We start from the raw sequence: 19,233 nt of genomic DNA, 5'->3' as shown, positions 1-19,233 counted from the left end.
GCCGCCGCCGCTCCCGCCCTGCAGCGCCCCGTCCGGCGCCGGGCCCGCGGGGGCGGCGCTGCGCATGCGCGGGGCGGGGCGCGCTGTCGCGGGGCGATGACGCGCGGGGCGTGCGCCGCCGCCGCTGCCCTTGGCTGCCGATGAGGCGGTGCGCGTGGCCGCTGCTGCGGCTCCCGGCGCGCGCGGGGCTCGTCCTCCGCCATGGGGGCGCCGCCGCCGCCCGCCTGCGCCCCGCCGCATCCTCCTCCTCCTCCTCCTCCTCCTCCTCCTCCTCGGTGGGCGGGGAGGGCAGCTCCCGGGCGCCCGACACCTCTCTCTTCGTGCCCGTGCCGCTGAAGCCCGCCGGCGACGCGGCCGACGAAGACGTGGGCGCCGAGCTCACGCGGCCCCTCGACAAGGGTGAGTGCGGCGGCCCGCGCCGTGCCCGTCCTCTTCCCGCCGGGACCGGAGGGTGCAGCCCCTCTGCCCCGGCCTGCGGGGCTGAGAGGAATTGGCGGGACCCACCGGCGGTCTCCTGAGCTCTGTGGGCGGGCGTCCCCCGGCCTCCTCGGACGGGCCCGCCCCTCCCTTCCGGTGGTTTCCCGGGGTTTTGTCTCCGGAGATCGGGGGCTCTTTCCTTTCGGCTTGTCACGCCGCTGTGGCTGCACGTGCCTGCGAAGGCAAAAGTGGGATAAAGGCTGTCGGGTGAGGTAATACGGCCGATAGTGAGGTTTTTACCCATTAGGCGTGCCCTGTGGGGAGGAAAAATCTCCTGGCCTAGTTCCTCCACTCCCTGTTTCGTCGCAGTCAGGATAAAGGTGCTTGGCAGGTCCTACAGCTAAATTGGAATCTAAATTTAATTCTAAAACTATAACTGTATCTGAACTTAAAAGTCGCAGTTTTCTCAAATATTGGTGTTACAGACAGAAGAGCATCGTCTGTGTGTGAATGTGCCTAGATCAAAATCGGGCAAAGCATTCAGTATTTCCAGTTATTGGCCATCAGAAACTGAAGTTTAACTTTCAATTAGAACAGTGCAGGTCTGTCTGAGTGTTCTTGGGTTTGTATAAACGTATGAGCAAGTAAACGTGAAGTGTAGATTTCTGTGTGTCAGCTGGGAAAGCTGTGTCAAGAGCGATGCTTCAGTGCCCTCTCTGTTAGAGAGCTGCTGAGTGTGTCAGAAGCAGAACAGGAGTTTGAACTTCAATCTTTAAGTAAAACGATATCTTTCTCAGTGTTTTATGTTTCTCTTTTATCTCTCTGCTAGGTATATATCCTGTCATTTTACTTGACACATTTATATGGAAACAGAAGAAATTCTGTTGTTGACCTTTAGATGCTCTGCACTTCTGTTCATTGATGTCTTTACATGTAATTATATCTCAAGAACCACTGGACTGAGTGGTAACTGCTTTTTCAGTGTTTTCCTTTCCTTTAATTATGAATGGTACATCCTCTTCATTCTTCATCCATGTTCAGTCTTCTGATCAGGAAAGGTCTTATTTTATCTTGCTGTGCCAGCACACTATCTTTAAAGATTTGATAAATAAGAAACAAGTTCTTGTTCCTTTTGATGTTTGGTGATGCCAAAGCACTGAGGGTGTAAATGGAAACATTTTTTCTTCATATGTTCTCCTAATTAAGTGTTATGATGACATATTATTCATATTAACTGCAGGTATAGGAAGCATGGGAAAACAATCTTAATTTTGTCAGAGCCCTTCAGAAAAGAATACTTGGCTCTGACAGCTAAAAAACCTAGCTAGGAGGAAAATCCCCAAACAGCTGTCAAGCAAAAATTCTGTGTTGTTTTCAGACTTGTCTTTGGGTGTTGTTTGTATTAGTAGTGCATTCCTTGTGTGTCAATAAATATGAATGGTGGCATCTTACTTGTACATTCCTTCTTGTCTCATTTATTAGATAAGCGATTGTGTTGGATTTCTTCAAAGGTACAACTAAAATTCTCTTGGAAAATATGTATAAATTCTGTTTGGTCTCTGCTAACGTGTTGAGAGAGAATAGATTGGCTAAAGTTCCTTATGTTCACACGGGTGCAAATAAACTGCTTCAAACAGCCTGAAGTTCTTCCACGTGAGACTTGCAAGGAATACCAACCAGGTGACCAGTATGGTGCTTGTCTGGTTTGTTGGCCTGTGGTGGGCTCTCTGTTGCTGTCAGTAATTTTGTATTTTGAAACCCATCAATAAGTTTAAAGAGGAAACTGAACTAGACCTTCCTTGGCAAAATCATCCACTCTTATTATGAAATAGTCTTCCTCTGCTTCCCTTCCTTAGATTCTGACCACACACAGTGTTGTGCATCTGTTTTTTTTTATATTTTGAATGGAGATGCTCTGTCAGATTCTGCTGTTAAATACTGAACTAGATTCAGTAAAGCAAAATTTATATTTACAGGCTTTCTGGTTACAGCTTGTGAAGAAACTTTGTTACAGTGGTCATAATTCCAGTGTGAATCATCTGATTAGCTTGTTACTTGCTGAAGTGAGACAGGGATCATAGTTTTCACGCTAGTCAAATGCTGTCAGTATAGCAGAAGTCTTTTGAGAAGCTTACTTTTGCAAACCCAGTTTTCCAAAACCTTTGTAACAAACCTGTCACTTCACAGCCTGTGGTGGAATTCATTCATGGCTGCATCTCTTCTACGACTTAATAGGAAGTGAATCCTTAGTGAGAATGTATGCCTTCCATTTTGGTGTATCGAGTAGGTTACATTTAGAAGGAGCTTTGCTTTTGAGCTTTTCTCACAGAGATTACGGGAGAATATGTAGTCCTTCATTGCTTTTACATCAGTAAGATTTCTGATATATTTGCGTGATGATGATGTCTTCCTTGTGAAAGGCCCAAATGAACAGTTACGGGAAACAATAGAACAGGATGAACTTGCTGTATGATGCAATGATTTAAGATCGAAATAGGTGTTTCCTGAACCCCTTGTATGATTGATTGCCTTATCGAACAAGCTAATTGTTGAATGACTAGGTAGCACATGAACACGTTATAGTGAAATATCTAAGGAGTGGTTATGTAAAAAAAAAACCAAGTAGAAGCAAAAAAAAGAAACTGATGTTAAATTTAGGAGGGTGAAAGGGAACAAGAGGTCTGCTCATGCTTGTAGTATCAAAAGAAATGAGTGTAAAGAACAGTGAGAGAAGATAGGGATGGCATAAAGGTAGGTGATCTGCTATCAATACAGGGAGAGAAAGATTGGTACCTGGCTTCATGAACTTCAGTACCAGGACTGAATGTTGCCAAGTCAGTGGGCAGCACAAACTAGGTTTGGTTTGTCTGTGGGCCTTCCGGTATTGAGCTGATTCATTATCCATTTTAAAATAAATATAAACAAAAATCTACTGTGTGAAAAATCAGCACTTTGTGCCGTGTGACTTCATGGAATCCTTGATATGGTTGTTGATTTGGAGCCCTAATGCTCAGTTGTCATATTGAATGTCAGTTCCGTGCTTACTGGTGAGAAATGTAAGTGAGGGAAGACGAGGTATTGTCAGGAGTTTATGCGTCAGGAAGAGGAGGTGCCTGAACAGGTGAATTAGTTACAAGGTCACTTGGGCTGGACAATAGAAGTCTAATAGTTCTGGAGGAATTCTACAATAAAGCGGTTCAGCTGCTGCAGTGGTAGCATACAGGCTTAATGAAGTGGACTGTTGTCGTCTCAGATGCAGGAAAATGACTGAAAAGTCTTCCTGCAAATAGGGCTAAAACATCTAAATGAATCTGATACATTGGAGGCTAACTGCGTTATTTCTGAACTTAACTGCAGAGTCAGGTGGTCTTTTTACACAGAACCTTAAAAAATGCTGCTGAGAAGTCAAAGCAATTGAGGAGTAAGAGCTAAAATACTGTTCAAGAATGAGGAAATGGTAAAGAAAGGAAAATCTTAAAACAGGAGTGAGTGATAAAAAGGGTAATGGTAGAGGCAGGACACATATCTCCTTAGTATGTACCCTAATCGCTAGCTGCTGCTGTAGGCATAGTACTATGTGCAGTTAGATTAAGCTCATGTGGACATGTCTCGCTTGGTTGCAATGCCAGCTTTGTTTTGTTTTGTTATACCTTATTGTTAAGAGAAGTATTAGAGCGTAGGAAGGATCATGACCTTGGGTGTTGAGGGCTGCAGTGGTCCCAATGTCATGTTGCCTTGGATAGTAACAAATGTTCTGGCATTGACCTTTTCATCTTGTAGTAAGGCCAGTAGGTTGTGAATTTAGCTACATGGCTGATGATGTGTTATGTTTTACAACTTCTCAGGGAAGCTCTGAAGAGAATTTAGCCATGTGCTTTCTGTTAGTGCAGTGTTTTCCAATCTGTCTTTGATTTTCAGGCCCTTAAAAATTTTCTGATGAGGGTGTGAATGCCTTTGTGGTTAATGTAAGCCTGCTGACAATCTTTCTTAGTTACCTTTGTGAACATTTCAGACTGTGAGTTAATCTGTCAATACACTGCTGTAACCATGCAACGAGGTATGGGATGTAGCCACTGCTGTTGTGCTTCTGGCTTTGCCTGCAGTTGAACTTTGCCATATTCTCGTCACCTGATTATTTTCATTATGCAAAGTGGATTATCTCTGTTCTAGAGTATAGTTTTTTAGAAAGAGGTGATCTTTCCGTAATTTAAGGTTGATCTCATGGGAACCTTTCTGTGTCACGGCAGAGACTTCAAAGAGTGACAGAGTTAGTTGCAGGGAGCAGAGCTTGGTGGTGTTGTGTTCAGTGACTTGTGCAGGCAAACCAGGGGTGTGCTGCATCATGTGTCAGTCCTAGCATTTTATATACAGAGTTTGTAGACTTGAATTTTAAGAATAAGTTTATGAATAGGTCCTCATGATATTTGCTAGATTTTTGTGAATTTGTGATCTATTGTAGATGGAGAGGGGACACATTTTTGCCACTGTGATTTGACTCACATTTAATGAACTAAATTCAGAGCGTATATTAGTAAATACAGTTTTGTTGCAACTCTGAACTTGCCTCTTTGAGGGGAGGAAAAGTGTTTATTAATAACTTTATAATAAGTTATTTTATACAAACAAATCTGAGTAATTTGTGATATATATGAAGAAACTCTGTTAAGTTTTCTTCTTCCCTCTATTTAACCTGAGAAATAGGAAGAATACTGCATCTGGTTTGCCTGATCTTTCTGGAGACTGTGTCTTGGAAGCAGTGTGGAGGGAAGAAGGTCTCAGGATGTTTAATAAAAAGCTGTCACCGAGTAGTTTAAACAGATTTACTTTTCATATTCAAACCTGCTGTTTCCTGATAAGTGCTGATAAAAAGCAAACAGAAACCACCCCAAAACCTTAATTAGTTTGTTCCATAACGTGTTGGCTGCAGGTTCCCACCTTTATGCTTTCCTATCAAGTACTAGGGAAAGTGTGTCTCAAATACTGACCTCCTCTTCATGGCAGTTCTTACTCTGCTGCAGTTTGAGATTGTCCTTTTCCACAATAGGATTAATCACTGATTGTGTTTAATTTAGGGAGAAATCATTTGAGTCTGTTTGGCATGGCAAATATTCCCCCTCTCCAGAGTATGAGCCATGATCTTTGGGCCAGGAGAATGTGGTTTAATTTTGAGCAAATTAAAAAAAAAATTACTCTTTTTCTTCAGGTGAAGTTCTAAAAAGCTTAAATAAGTTCTACAAAAGAAAAGAAATCCAAAGACTAGGATCAGAAAATGGATTAGATGGTAAGAAAATGTTTTGAGATTCTTTTTTTTTAACGTGAAATGTGTTTTTATTCAGATATGGTATTGGGTAGATCTGATCTTTTATGAATCTCACAACACTGCTTGTTTAGTTTGTCCGTCACTCAGTTCAAATGACCTTTATATTTACTTGTAATATTTCATATGAATTCATAGGTTTTTAATGGTCTACTTCAATGTTTTAGTGGGTGTTTACAAATATGGTTTTGTGATCCCAGTCACATTCACTGTGCTCCTTTTTTCTTGCAGCTCGCCTGTTTCACCAAGCCTTTATAAGCTTTAGGAAGTATATCATGGAATCCAGTTCTGTGAGTGCTGATTTGCATATTATTCTCAATGATATATGCTGTGGTGCAGGCAAGTATCTGGGGTGCTTGTATAATAAAATATGCAATTTTTCTTGGTTTTGACCTGTATACTTATCTACGTACCTGGGGCCCCCCTATTATGCTGTAAAAGAGGTTAAAAATTACTGCTTTCTCGTCAGAAACACTTGTGCCCATCCTATGGAGTGTTCTGTCCTTAAATCTTCTGAAGTGGAAACGAAAGAGGTGGAAGTCTTAGCAAGAAGCAGCCTGTTGTTTTATAGCATCTCTTCATTGCTGAAATGAAGAGTACTGTTCCATTTTTTCCTCTCTTAAAAATTCAGTAGTCACTAGGGGGCACTTTGAGAGCTTTCTCCTGGCCAGGTGGCTTTAAGTACTTGGGAATACAGCCCTGTGCCAGTGCTCTGTTTCCATGTGCCACGAACAGAAGTGGGTGGTGTTTCCTTGCTGAGTGCATCGTGTCTTGTCTTTAACGGCACTTAGAACTAAGAGGTGGTGCTAGCTGGTAACAGCCGAAACAGCCTTCTCCACAGCTTGAGCTGCAGAATTTTGGCATAGTATGTGTGTTTCTAATGATGGTAATTTAAAGATTATAGTGGCCTTTATTTTTGTCTTTAAATGTAACTGTGCGGATTTTAAATGTTTAACGTCTTAGGAAATTTCAACTGTCTTCTTATATTAGTTGTGCATAAAATCTTCCACATGATTTCCTCACTTCCACTCCTTATTTAGTTATATATAGTCATTGTTTATATATGCCTTAAAACTCACATATATAGGAGTGCAAAGGGTTGGTTTTTGCGGTAGTTTTGAAGTTTTTTAGTCGAGTTTTGAATATCCAGAGATGATAATTGAAAATACTAGAGTTTTTTAAGTTCCTTAAATTTTCACAATAGTTTTGATTCATTGAATACTAATTCTCAATTTTAAAAAACCCCCAACAAACCAAAACACTGCTTTTTTGTGTGTGTGTGTTATAATAATAGTTTTTTAGATGCAGATAGTTCTTTGAAATTCTAAGAGAGCTGGACGATTGGGAGTGTGACCTGAAATGGGACCTTTAAGGCCATATGTCTACTCTGCAGACATGCCAAAGAGTGAAACTGGATGTCTCCTCTGAGTGGATTTTTCTATTTTTGTTTTCTCACCTAGGGATTGGAGACTCACGATTTTGAACCAGCATCCCAAGTTTTAGTAGCTTAAGGAAGCTGCAAACTATTCTGTGTTTTTTTGTTTAATCATAAAAGCATTTTCGAAGCTTTTAGTTTGTTTTATTCAAAGGCAGCGTATGGATTCAGGAAGAAAAGGCTAAAATTTTCTTAGGACAGAAAAGCTATTACTCATCCTGCTTTTCCATAGCTTCTCATTTTATTTAGAAGTTCTCTAGACATGTAAGATAACCAGAGTGAATGTACTGAAATGAGATTTTTTTTCCCATACTATTGTATTTGTATTATGTTGCTTAGTGAGTCCATGTACTCATGTTAGTTTATCTTTCTGCCACTGAGATAATTATGGAACTTTGTAGAGAGCCAGAAGTTGAAAGAATTACATCAGTGTGTGGTGGAAGTAGTAGAAATTTTTTTTAGAAGTTTATTGTGAAGTTACAGACCTTCAGAAAAGCATGCAAACTTTCTTAAAATGATTTGTCTTCCAGGTCACGTGGATGATCTTTTCCCATTTTTCCTGAGGCATGCAAAGCAGATCTTTCCCATGCTGGACTGTATGGATGATCTGCGCAAGATCAGTGACTTAAGATTGCCACCCAACTGGTCAGTGTCTTTAAGAGGTTGCAGTGTTTTAATTTCTTAGTGCCACAGAATTTCACAGTCTGTGGACTTAAGTTTTATGAAGTATAGTTGCACTATATTTTCAGCCCCATTTCTCTCTTTTTACAATAATTCACGTCAGGAACTCTGTTACAAAATGTATTGCAATCAATCAAAAGGAAAATAAGATTGTATTGGCTATGAAAGTCACTGAGTTGGTATTGCCTTTCTGGAAGGCTGTCTTCTGGCTGTACCTGTATGTGTGAATTCCACTCTAAATCTTGAGAAGTGTTGTATGATTCAGAAGATAAATGTATAAGACATAGTAACCTCTTTATACTGTCTCTATTTAAGAACTTGATCTGCTTTCAAAACACATTAAAATAAGCAAATGCTTAAGCCGATTTGCAATTTCCCCTGAATCAGTATCCAGAACACCAGATAAACGTTCAACAGATCTGCTTGTTTGTGTATGTTTTAGGTATCCAGATGCCAGGGCTATTCAGAGAAAAATAATATTCCATGCTGGTCCTACAAACAGTGGGAAAACTTACCATGCTATCCAGAGATTTTTGTCAGCAAAATCTGGAATATACTGCGGTCCACTAAAACTTCTGGCTCATGAGATCTTCCAAAAGAGTAATGATGCTGTCAGTATGTTATATTACTTACCTACCTCCTTAGTACTGGAACAGTCTTGTGAATGCATGTTTGTCAAGTGCTGTAGTTGCTTAAGGTAGTCCATGAAGCAGTGTGCCTGGACGGGTGCCTTTGCTTCGCAGCAGTGGCAGCTCATGTGAATACCAGTTGTGTGTTGCTGCTTTAGGTGTGCAGAACAGAACATCATTTCCCCAAATGGAACACCACTTTCCCCAAAGCACACGCTGTGCAATCATCACTGTAACCTGCCTCCATTTTCCTGTAATTTTTCCCCTGCTGGGTTTAGCCAGGTTCTACTATTAACTTTTTCAGTGTGGAAACTCTGGCGTCTTTTGCCCACGACCTTTATTTTAGCTTGTATGCAAGAAATCACCCTTGCTTAACTCCCCATAACCTTCTGCTTCAATGTTTAAATGTATTTCACTCAACCATCTCATAAAAAGTACAGCAGCTTCAGATGCATTGTGTTGAAGAGCAGTGCCCTAGATCAGGTCCCTAAAGGAAGCTTTCAAGCTTTCATTAGTACTTTTTTTTATTGCTTCCAGCATCTTTTTGAAGGCTCCTCACCAGTGTCTTTCCAGCTCCCCAGAACCACACCAGTTCTGAAGCAATACAGTAACACCTCACATAGTGAGCAGCATAGTGTGTATGTACAGTAGTGTTTACCAGATGATGTTGTGCTTTCTCTTTTTGCTAAGTCTGTGGTTTAGAATTTGTAATTCCTGTTACTGGTTTATGAAAAGCAACACATAAGAAAGATTGGCCTGTCCTGGGAGATATCTGTAATGCATACTGCATAGTGAATGTGGATTCTATGTTATGATGTTCCTTGTTAGTAGAGTTATTGCACTTTTTACCATGTGTTTAGTGTGTGAGAACTCTTCACTTGGCAGCTTGTGGATCATACGTATCCCTTGAGGCTTAAACAGGGCTTCCTGCCTGGCTCTGCAGATGGCTGTAGATATGGAAGGAGCAGGCATCTGCCTGACATTCAGCAAGTGTAGAGCTGACAGAGGGTGGTGGCCCTGCTGTCTCTCACAGCTGGTGCTTGTGCACCCTTGCTGGGTGAGTATAAGGCAGCAGGTGAGACACCCAACAGGGCAATCACCAAATGAACTGGAAGAGACTGGAGATTGCTGGGCTCCTTCACTGCTGGGCCTTACTTTATGAGCCCCTTGTACTACAGCTCTTCTGGCAGTTCTTTTGTTGCAGATGTGACAGCTCTGAAATGCTCAGAGGAAGATGTAATCTCCTGTAGGAGTAGGGGAGGGCATCTAATAACAGATAGTGCCTCTTCCTTGTATCCTTTGGTATGATAGGACTTAAATACAGCCTTAAAAGAAGGCTGAGTAGTTATTTTCTAGATAGCTTTCGTTATGCTGTCTTAGAAGCTACTTTAAGAAACTGTTGTGGTTTTTTTTCCCTTTGGAAAGGGGATTCTGTTATATTAAATTTAACATGAGTTATCTGAATTCCTTTAGAATGTGCCATGTGACTTGGTGACAGGAGAAGAGCGTGTGTATGCCAATGAAGATGCCAGACAAGCTCCTCATATTGCTTGTACCATTGAAATGTGCAGCACTAATACACCTTGTATGTATACATAATTGTTTCAGTCATATCTGTGCTATCTTTATGTGTTGTATTGCTTGGACTCTGAAGTAGCTGAGCTATTCCTTTTCACTCTTCCTTTAATTATTTCTGAACTATGTTAGAGCAGTTAATGAAACGTGGATCATCCCAGAATAGCTTTTTGGTGGTAGAGGGATTAACTTGATTGGAGCAGCCTTTTTTACAAAACTTTAGAGTTCCTTTCTGTGTTGTATTACTGTTCTAGATGCTTGTCTTTGGTGCATCATAGTTTTCTTTTTTGTTTTAAGATGAAGTTGCTGTGATTGATGAAATTCAAATGATCAGAGATCCTTCTAGAGGGTGGGCTTGGACAAGAGCCCTTCTAGGTAAGCCTGTTCGTGTTGAGAATTAACTACTATAATGTGGCTGTAAACGGCATGTTAAATTCAAGCTTGGCAGTCAGTATATTTGTCAGTGGTGACAATATGTGATGCAAAGTATTTTTCTTCATATGTCTTATCACAGCAAGTTAGAGAGATACTCTGCCTCAGAGGATTTCTCTGTATGGCAGCAAGTCACCTGTCATGTTTTACTTAATGATTTTTAAAAATAATATTCTCTAAAGTATACAGATGCCTCTTTCAGTTTTGCTTCCATGGATAACATGGAGTCTTTGTGTTGTTACACTGTGCTGTCCTTTTACATTGATTATTTTCTAGAAGTGTGGTTTTTTTGTTAAATTAAAACCACACGATTTTTCAGAGATTTGTTATGAAGAGATACTGTTAGATGTTTGCCATGGTTCCATACATCAAATATTTTATAGTGTTCATTTCAAATGGCTCATTTATAGAACTGTGTTGTTCTGTTAAATTCTTAGAAGAATGCTTCTTTTGATGATTTTAGAATTTTTTGAGAGCAATTTTTGAAACTTGTTTTTCTTCAGATTTTAAACAGAAGTTTGGAATCTGATTCCCCCCCGCCCTTCTCTTCCCTGCTTTTGATGCTGAGTTTAAAAGGATAATTTGTCACACTTCTACTACCTCCTATTTTTTTCCTGTTTTCTATTCTGACTGCATTAGAGACGTATTCATAATTTTAGGTGGTCATGCAGAAAACAAAGCTTGTTCTGCAGTGATTTGAGAGTTAGTAAAACAATAGTACTAAGTAAAACATGCTCAAAGCTTTGTTCCATTTGTTCGGTGGTTGAGGGTACCTCCTGTTTTGGCTGTTTTGCTTTTGGGTGCAACAAGGTATTAGCTGCTCTGATTATCATACTGATGGTTTCCAGGCATCAAGAGCAGCTCTGAGGAAGTAGCGTATTGTGGAAGAGGCTTTAGATACTGATCTGGCATGTTGAAGGAGGTGAATTACAGTCCTCATTGATGTGTTTAGCAAGCAAAATGTAATTTTTGGGTAACTTAAAAGTCAGATAAAGCTACTGTTGTCTATAAATATGTAACATTTTGCATTTTATTTCATTGGATCTTGTTCAGGACTCTGTGCGGAAGAAATCCACATTTGTGGAGAAGCTGCTGCTGTTGACTTGGTGACAGAGCTCATGTACACTACAGGGGAGGAAGTTGAAGTAAGCTTTTTAATTCTGTAAAGTTACAGACAGAACCTCAGTCTCACCTTGCTGGAAAACAGGAAAACATTTAGGGTCTTTAGGGGTACTAACTGATTAAAGTTATTCTTGCATGAGTTCTTGTTAAAAAGTTTCTCAATTACTGTAAACCAAAGGAGATGTTGCAAAGTTGTTTCATTTTTAAGAGTGCTGTTTTGCTAAAGAAGATCAGTTCTTTGAGTTGCCCTCAGGGAATCCTAATGTATGGGCTTTCTTCACAGTTCTGTTCTTCCTGAAGGGCACAGTGCCCTCAAATCTGCTGAGGTTACTGGATCTGTTGATAGTTATTCTCCATACAATGAAGAAAGGAGTTAAAAGAGCTGATTATCTCCAGAAAAAAGTGACTGAAAGACCTCTGACACTGAACTTTACAATAATAAATATTTTATTTTACTTGGGAAGATTCCTTTGTGAAAAATTATTAAAAAACATAAAATACGGTCCTAAGAAAGTCGAGCCTGAATAATTTCTTGGTGAACTAGCTGTAGCTTTATGTATCTGTCTGTGGTGGGGCATGTGATTCTGAAAGGGGACCAGTTATGGCATTCAGGTGACTGGGTGAAAACAAGACTCTCGTTTCTTGATAGAACTGCTACATAGCCTGTGTACTACTTTTCTTGAATCTAGTTCACATGTGAAAATAAATAGTTCTTATGTTTCTTGAAAAGGCCATATAGTTCTCAGCTTGGGAAGTGCTGCAGACACGCAAGTGCATAAGGTGTATGTCACCTTCTGCTCTGTAATTATCCCTTAAGGACTGCGAGAGATATTCTTCATTTAAGAACTTACTGTCTTTGACAACTCCTTTGATTCTAGGTCCGAAACTACAAGAGACTCACTCCTCTTACTGTGCTGGATTATGCCTTAGAATCTTTAGATAACCTCCGTCCTGGGGACTGCATTGTCTGTTTCAGTAAGAATGACATTTATTCTATCAGTCGACAAATTGAAGCCAGAGGATTAGAATGTGCTGTCATATATGGCAGTCTGCCACCAGGTAAAGCACTTTCATTTTTAAGGGAACATTCTGCTTCTCGCTGCTTTCTTTGAAAAACTTAAAATGAAGCAATACAAGTTTTCCTAGTTTTCCATCTCTATATAGTTGGAGAAAGTTAATCAACTTTTGTTGACTGGTGTTTTAATCTTGGGATTAGACCTTTATTATGTACTTAATAGTGATCTTCAGATAGGTGTAATTAAATAAGGTCTGTCCACAGCTCTGGGAATGTTTTAAATCCCTCCTGTTTCCTTCCCCCAACAACAGCCAAATACCATTTTTTTTTTCTTTGTCTCTGCCTGTTATAAAGGCATTGGCCTTAGCGATACATTGTCTTTGTTTTGCAAGAAGAGTTTGCTATGTGAAGTGTTTTGTCATTCTGTTTTAGGAACAAAACTTGAACAGGCAAAGAAATTCAATGATCCTGATGATCCATGCAAAATTTTAGTTGCTACAGATGCAATTGGAATGGGACTCAATTTGTGAGTACTTGGAGCACGTTATGATAGGAGTTTTTTTGGTGGGGTGTTTTTTGCTGGTGTGATACCTGATACCTCATTAATTTCCTCACTTGTTTCTCCCCAGCTTGACTAATTTGGCTAAATATCTGCTGTGTCTAGATAACATAGTACATAGATTTTAATTCTGAAGTAGTGACCAATTTGACTGGGTAGAACTAAGCTTTAATTTTAAAACTGATTCTAAGAATTAAGCAGCTCATTTGGCCTAATTCTGTGTGATAGTAGGCACTGTTATCCTTTCGATTCACTGGAGTCAGATGTGCTAGGTTGTCAGAGTATCAGACTCTTGCATTTCTGAAATGGAGAGCAGGTTCAGTTCAGTTTCAGGTGTACTTTGTTGCTGAAGGCGATGCAGTCGCATTGCTCTAAACTACTGAGGCAGATGATGATGAATGGACTGGGACCCTATGAGAACAGGACTGATGTGTGTAGGGATGATGATTCTCCTGCAACTAACTGATAGTTTTATGCTGCCCTTTTGAATATGCTTTGTCCATAAGTAGTATCTGTGATCCCTTAATTTATAGAGGGGGAAAAAAGCTCAAAGAAGAAAAAAAAAAAAAAAAAGGCTTTAATCCTCCTGTGGTAGGTTGTATATTGGAAATCATTTGCAAAAAAGGATTCCTCTTTGTTTTTGTTCAAATATTTCAGGTGTATAAAAAGAATAATTTTTAACTCTATCGTAAAGCCAACTGTGAATGAGAAGGGAGAAAAGGAAATAGACTCCATTACAACCTCTCAGGCTCTACAAATTGCAGGCAGAGCTGGGCGTTATGGCTCATCCTTCAAACAAGGAGAAGTCACTACAATGCATCGTGATGACCTCGTGCAGCTGAAGGAAATTTTGAGTGAGCCTGTGCAGCCTGTGAAGGTGAGAGGCTCAGTACAGTTTGTACAGATGTGCTCTGGAGCTGTTTTACTATCTCAAATGATTTTTCCTTGTGTCTGTTTCCAAGTTAATAATAAAAATGGATTATGTTATGCTGGCATTACTTTGAATCTGTGTTCTGTTTGGAGACTTGGATTATTTCATGTATATTGAAGCTGCTCTTTTAAGAATTAAAAGCTCAAACACAGTTCTTAAGTTCCAGATAAGTGTGATAAAACTGGACTCTAGGCTGCTTTGGTTTCTTGCTTTTTATCTTTCTAGATTTTGGTTCTGATGCACCAACTTAAGAAGAATATTGAGAATTAATGGAAAATTTTTTTCTTTATTTCCCCTCTAGGCAGCTGGCCTACATCCTACTCCTGAGCAGATAGAAATGTTTGCTTATCATCTCCCTGATGCTACTCTATCCAATCTAATTGTAAGAATGATCAAAATATTAGCTTCTGCTTTAAAAATTAAGCATTGTTTATAGTTACTGCTTTTGTACGAAGCTTTGGGAACCTAACAGGCAACCTTGTGTGTATCTTTTATCAGTTGGATTTTTCTTTCTACCACAGCATTGACTGCAAATAAGTTTAAAATTAACGTTTAAATGTTGTTATAAACTTGTAAACATATTTACACACTTCAACAGCTTTCACATGTGTGCAACAACCTTTTCATTTCACCTTTCCTGTATTTTATATGTAGACATTTTTGCTAGGAGGCTGAAAATATTAGAGATATAAATTTTGATAAATTTATGTGAAAATTCTTGGGAAACTGGGCTGGTTATGTCAGATTTCTGTACATCTGAGAGCTACCTGTCATTTTTTTCCTGGTTCTGTGGACTTTGTAGTAAATCAGTGTCTGCTTATCTTTGAGAAAATAGATTTTATAGGATCTACTTGATCTCATCATTAGCTGGATAAAATATTTGGAAGTGCATAAACCTTTTAAAGTAGAAATTAAGCTTCCAGTGCTGTATTTAAAAAATAGTATCATGGTTTTTAGTACACTGAGAAATTCTCAGCAGCTTTCATGGATTTAAATGCATGTTATTGTTCTCTGCTGATGTGCTGCTATGTAGCAAAGTGTATGTTATCTAACCTCGAGGCAAAAGATTATACTTGGAGACCTCCTGGAAGACTTGAGGTGGAAGAGTAACAGCACATCTTTTAAAATTTTACTCTTGAGAATTTCTGGGTTAGCATTAGAGGTATTAAGATTAAAAAAAAAAATAATCTCTTAAGTATTCGGTCACATGCTAATTAAGAAGCTCAGTGTTTCTTTAATGATCTTTTAAAAAAATCTTTCAAAGATTTACACTAGAGAAATAGTTTTGGGGGCCCATAAAAATTGCATCTACAATGTGCAGTGACATCTCCTATTTCTCCAAACCTTGGTTATGTTTCAGGTATTCTCTGAACTCCTCTATTGCAATACTGCATCTATCTTGTGATTTCTTTCTTCCTAAAACAGATCTGTTCCTGATATTGGGCTAAAAATACCTCGACTGTTGAATTTTGTGCTGTAAAGATAGCTTTTTGGGTCATACGAAGTGAAAAACCTGAAACAAGTTCTAAGCATAGTAGTAACTGGTTCCTGTGATGGTATCTGTAACTAAAATGTACACTTCCAGAACACTGTATTTGTTACTTAGGAGACTAATTGAAAATGCTTAAATAAAGCATAGTGCTTTGTTTCTTCTCTTCTGATTCTGTGTTAGAGAATTTAATGAAAATCCTGTTAGTAGAGGGAACTTCCCTGACCCCTTTTTTATTACTGTGGTCAAGTTTGATATTTTCTAACTGTTCTTTCGATATGACTAGCCTTTGAAACACTAAATAATTTTTTGCTTTGCTAATAAAAAGTTTAACAACCATTTCTGTAATAACATAATCTTCATTTGGTTATATTTTCACAGGATATTTTTGTGAGTCTCTCACAAGTCGATGGGCTTTACTTTGTCTGCAATATTGATGACTTTAAATTTCTAGCAGATATGATTCAGCACATTCCACTAAATTTGCGATCACGATATGTCTTCTGCACTGCACCCTTGAACAGAAAAGAGCCTTTTGTGTGTACCACACTGTTGAAGGTCAGTTACTTTTTTCCTCCCAAACCCATGGTGTATATATATTGGAGCAAGTGGGTCTTGGTACATACTGCTGCTGTATTTATTGTGGATTTTGTCATTAGATCATTTGAGAGCATTCTTGAAGTGCTCACAGGTAGTAATATAAAATGACTGCATATATATATATATATATTTAAACGGAGAACTGATTCTCGTTTTGTGATATAAATTAAAGTTTGGATGGCTTTTCTGCTGCTTACCTCAGAGAAACCTACTGCTGGCCTTGCAGGTGATCTTTGAACTGGGAGAGATCACAACTGTGTTATGTAGTTACTTGTACACTGTTAAGTTTTGCACTACAGTGTGTCTAAAAGTAGTCCTTAAAAACCAAGATACCACTGGCTCAAGGCGTTAGCTTGTCAGCAAAAGAAAAGAATGTGGGTTTAGGTGTGATTGCTGATGTTATATACAGTTATATAGAATTAAAACCCCAGAAAATACAGTGTTGTAAATTGCTCTCAGATTTACGTTGTTTCATTTTTCAGGCCTAGATGAAGTTTTCCACTGTGTCCCTGGAGTGATTATTTTGAGGAATTCATAGTCAGCTGATTTCAGTTTTTCAAGATTAATAAATTTGTTTGGGACTTACTTTGTTAGACAGTATCACCTTTGTCCCCTTTTAGAGACACATTTTTAATAAACTAGAGTAAAAATAAAACTGATGCGGTTTGCTCATGTCATAGATACTAGACCTGTGCTTTTCAAAAATGGCTAATAATGTCCTTTAAAAATTGAGTGATTGATTTAAAGAGTTGGGGAAAAAAAAAAAAGTGCCTCATTAAGAAAATGCTGAGCGTTCAGATCCCAAGTAATGAAGGTGCAGAGGGACATAATGTGATGTCGGAGGGAGGTAGGCTGTTGTGAATGTCTGTGTGAATTTAAGCCCCATTCCTTGGCAAAAAACCAACTTCTGTTATCAGCCAGTTAGGAAGCAGTTAATCCAGGTCATCAGTGCTCATGAAGACTAAACTGTCTGATTTGGCTTGTTTATCTGTTAGTAAAAAAGCTGAGATGTTTAGGTTTCAGAAGGGCTGATTTCTAGTGCAGATTAATCTGTTTGGGTTGTGAATAGTGTGTTTCTTAAGTCAGGGAACACACAGAACATTTTCTGAACCCTGGAGATTCTGAAACAAGACAATTCCATCTGCTTTGCTAGATGAAATCATACGCCTTCGCTGTTATGCTTTTCTGGATAGCTTTGTACTTCTGTTGCTTAACTCTGTGTGTGGCTCATGGACAAATTGTGTTAATGAGGCCCTGGAAAGGAGAGGTGACTCCTGTGTTGAGTAATTAAGTAAAAGAATGTGTGGCATTTGGACTGTGTAAAACAAAGCAGGTATTTTCTGGAGTATTCTATGTATACAGACTGAAGAGAATTTAACTCATTTGGGATTTCTTCTTTCCTGATTGAAGACTTCACTGAATCTGCATGTTTTTCAGTTTGCAAGACAGTTCAGTAGAAATGAGCCTCTGACGTTTGACTGGCTCTGTCGGCACACCAAGTGGCCTCTACCTGCTCCAAAGAACATCAAAGAACTTGTACACCTTGAAGCTGTTCATGATGTTTTTGACCTCTATCTGTGGTTAAGGTATTGTCTTTGTGCTTGAAAATGGCTTTTGTTTTTTCCCAGTATTTATGCCTTGAAGTCCTAGAAAAGCAGTGTCTTCAACCCCATGTGTATGTGGTGCAGTGTGGGCTCCTTTGGCCCCTTAGGGGATCTTGACAAATGCAGATGTAGCTGTGTTGTGGGAGCAAGTCCTGGGTTCTGCGGAGAACAGTTTGACTGACAGTAGGTTAGAAACAAGGGGATCCTGGACTGGAGCAGCTGAGATGCCAATTAAAATACAGTGGCCTTCCCATGCAACACGTAATGGGTTTTTTTTACTTTACGTCGTTATGTATCTCATTTTTGTCCCAGTCAGCAGTCCTTTAGTGAAAAGGTTTAATTGTGTGTTGTTTTGCCTCTCCAGTTACCGCTTCATGGATATGTTCCCTGATGCTGTCCTTGTAAGGGATATTCAGAAAAAACTAGACAACATTATACAAGTCGGTGTCTGCAACATCACAAAGCTGATCCGAGCTTCCCAATCTGCAGCTGCTCCAGGCACAGCAGAAGTTCTGTCAGAAGACTTTCCTCTTTCAAGGACTAAGAGGGTTACCAGGGTGGTTTCAGACCAACATGGTGCAAAAGCCACAGAGGCACTCTCTATTGCAGTGGATGTTCCAGGAGAAAGGAGAGCAAAGAACTTGAAAGCCTATCGGTCTGCTGCAAGGCAGGAGGATCTGAAGAGCTATGGACGTGGATCTCTTGCCAACAGATTGCTGCGTGAAGGACTTCTAACACAAGAAATGCTGAGACAGCTGGAGAGTGAGTGGCAGGATCAGCACAAGAATGGTAGATATGGCCTTGGTTCAAAAAGAGATGATTGGAATAGTTCAAAGGAAACGGGAAAAAAGAAAAAATAGAACCATGTCCTAATTCTGTTTAGTTTTTATTCCTAAAATAAAATACTATTTTAATAACTTCTTTGGCATTTCATGTTTACACTGCTGCAGCTCCTTGATGTTTTTCCTTTTCCTGTGACCAGTTACATGAAGCACTCAGAGAAACGGACTCTTAAAAGTTCAGAGGCCATAAGTTTGCTTTTACCAGTCAGCTGTACACTATTTCAGTCATGGTGTTCAGCATTAAGTGTATTATCTACTGCTGTGTGAAAATTTGAACTTGATGTCTTCTTGTGAGATATCCTCACATCATTAATAAACGTCAGATATTTCACTAGTAATGAGTTAGCTACTCATTCTATCCCTTCCCAAAGGGCAGAGTTTAACAGATAATGAACAAGTAATGAACAACCTGCCAGGAAATGGGGTCAGAATAGTGATAGGAGTCATGCGCCTCTAACCTTTGTGTCCTGTGAAAATGTGGAAGGAGGGGAAAAGCATTTGTGTTAATGCGTTGTGGAATGATGAAACTCTGGCCATGGGCATTTCTGAGTAAATTCCAATTCTGTCATCTGAGGGGTAATTACT

The 19,233-nt window shown here is 39.5% G+C and overlaps 1 protein-coding gene across 3 annotated transcripts; it reads left to right on the top strand.

Annotated features, from left to right (window-relative positions):
* The first annotated feature begins 127 nt into the window (after positions 1-127).
* On the top strand, positions 128-18,986 carry SUPV3L1 (Suv3 like RNA helicase). Of its 3 annotated transcripts, XM_074924259.1 has the most exons (15): positions 128-399; positions 5,621-5,698; positions 5,966-6,073; positions 7,700-7,814; positions 8,293-8,461; positions 9,953-10,064; positions 10,352-10,429; positions 11,540-11,631; positions 12,487-12,667; positions 13,056-13,149; positions 13,840-14,059; positions 14,415-14,495; positions 15,984-16,160; positions 17,640-17,788; positions 18,171-18,986. In XM_074924259.1, exons 1-15 carry the CDS (start codon positions 141-143, stop codon positions 18,664-18,666), a joined length of 2,409 nt encoding a protein of 802 aa, XP_074780360.1. In that variant the 5' UTR covers positions 128-140; the 3' UTR covers positions 18,667-18,986. The 3 variants fall into 3 exon arrangements, with proteins under 3 accessions (XP_074780360.1, XP_074780361.1, XP_074780362.1); XM_074924260.1 differs by lacking the exon at positions 128-399 and having other exon boundaries at positions 5,626-5,698; positions 5,966-6,024; XM_074924261.1 differs by lacking the exons at positions 128-399; positions 5,621-5,698; positions 5,966-6,073; positions 7,700-7,814 and having other exon boundaries at positions 8,300-8,450.
* Positions 18,987-19,233: the final 247 nt, after the last annotated feature.

The sequence above is a fragment of the Athene noctua genome, chromosome 21 (genome assembly GCF_965140245.1).
Source record: "Athene noctua chromosome 21, bAthNoc1.hap1.1, whole genome shotgun sequence".
NCBI lineage: Eukaryota > Metazoa > Chordata > Aves > Strigiformes > Strigidae > Athene > Athene noctua.
This window is presented reverse-complemented; position numbering and strand designations above follow the sequence as displayed.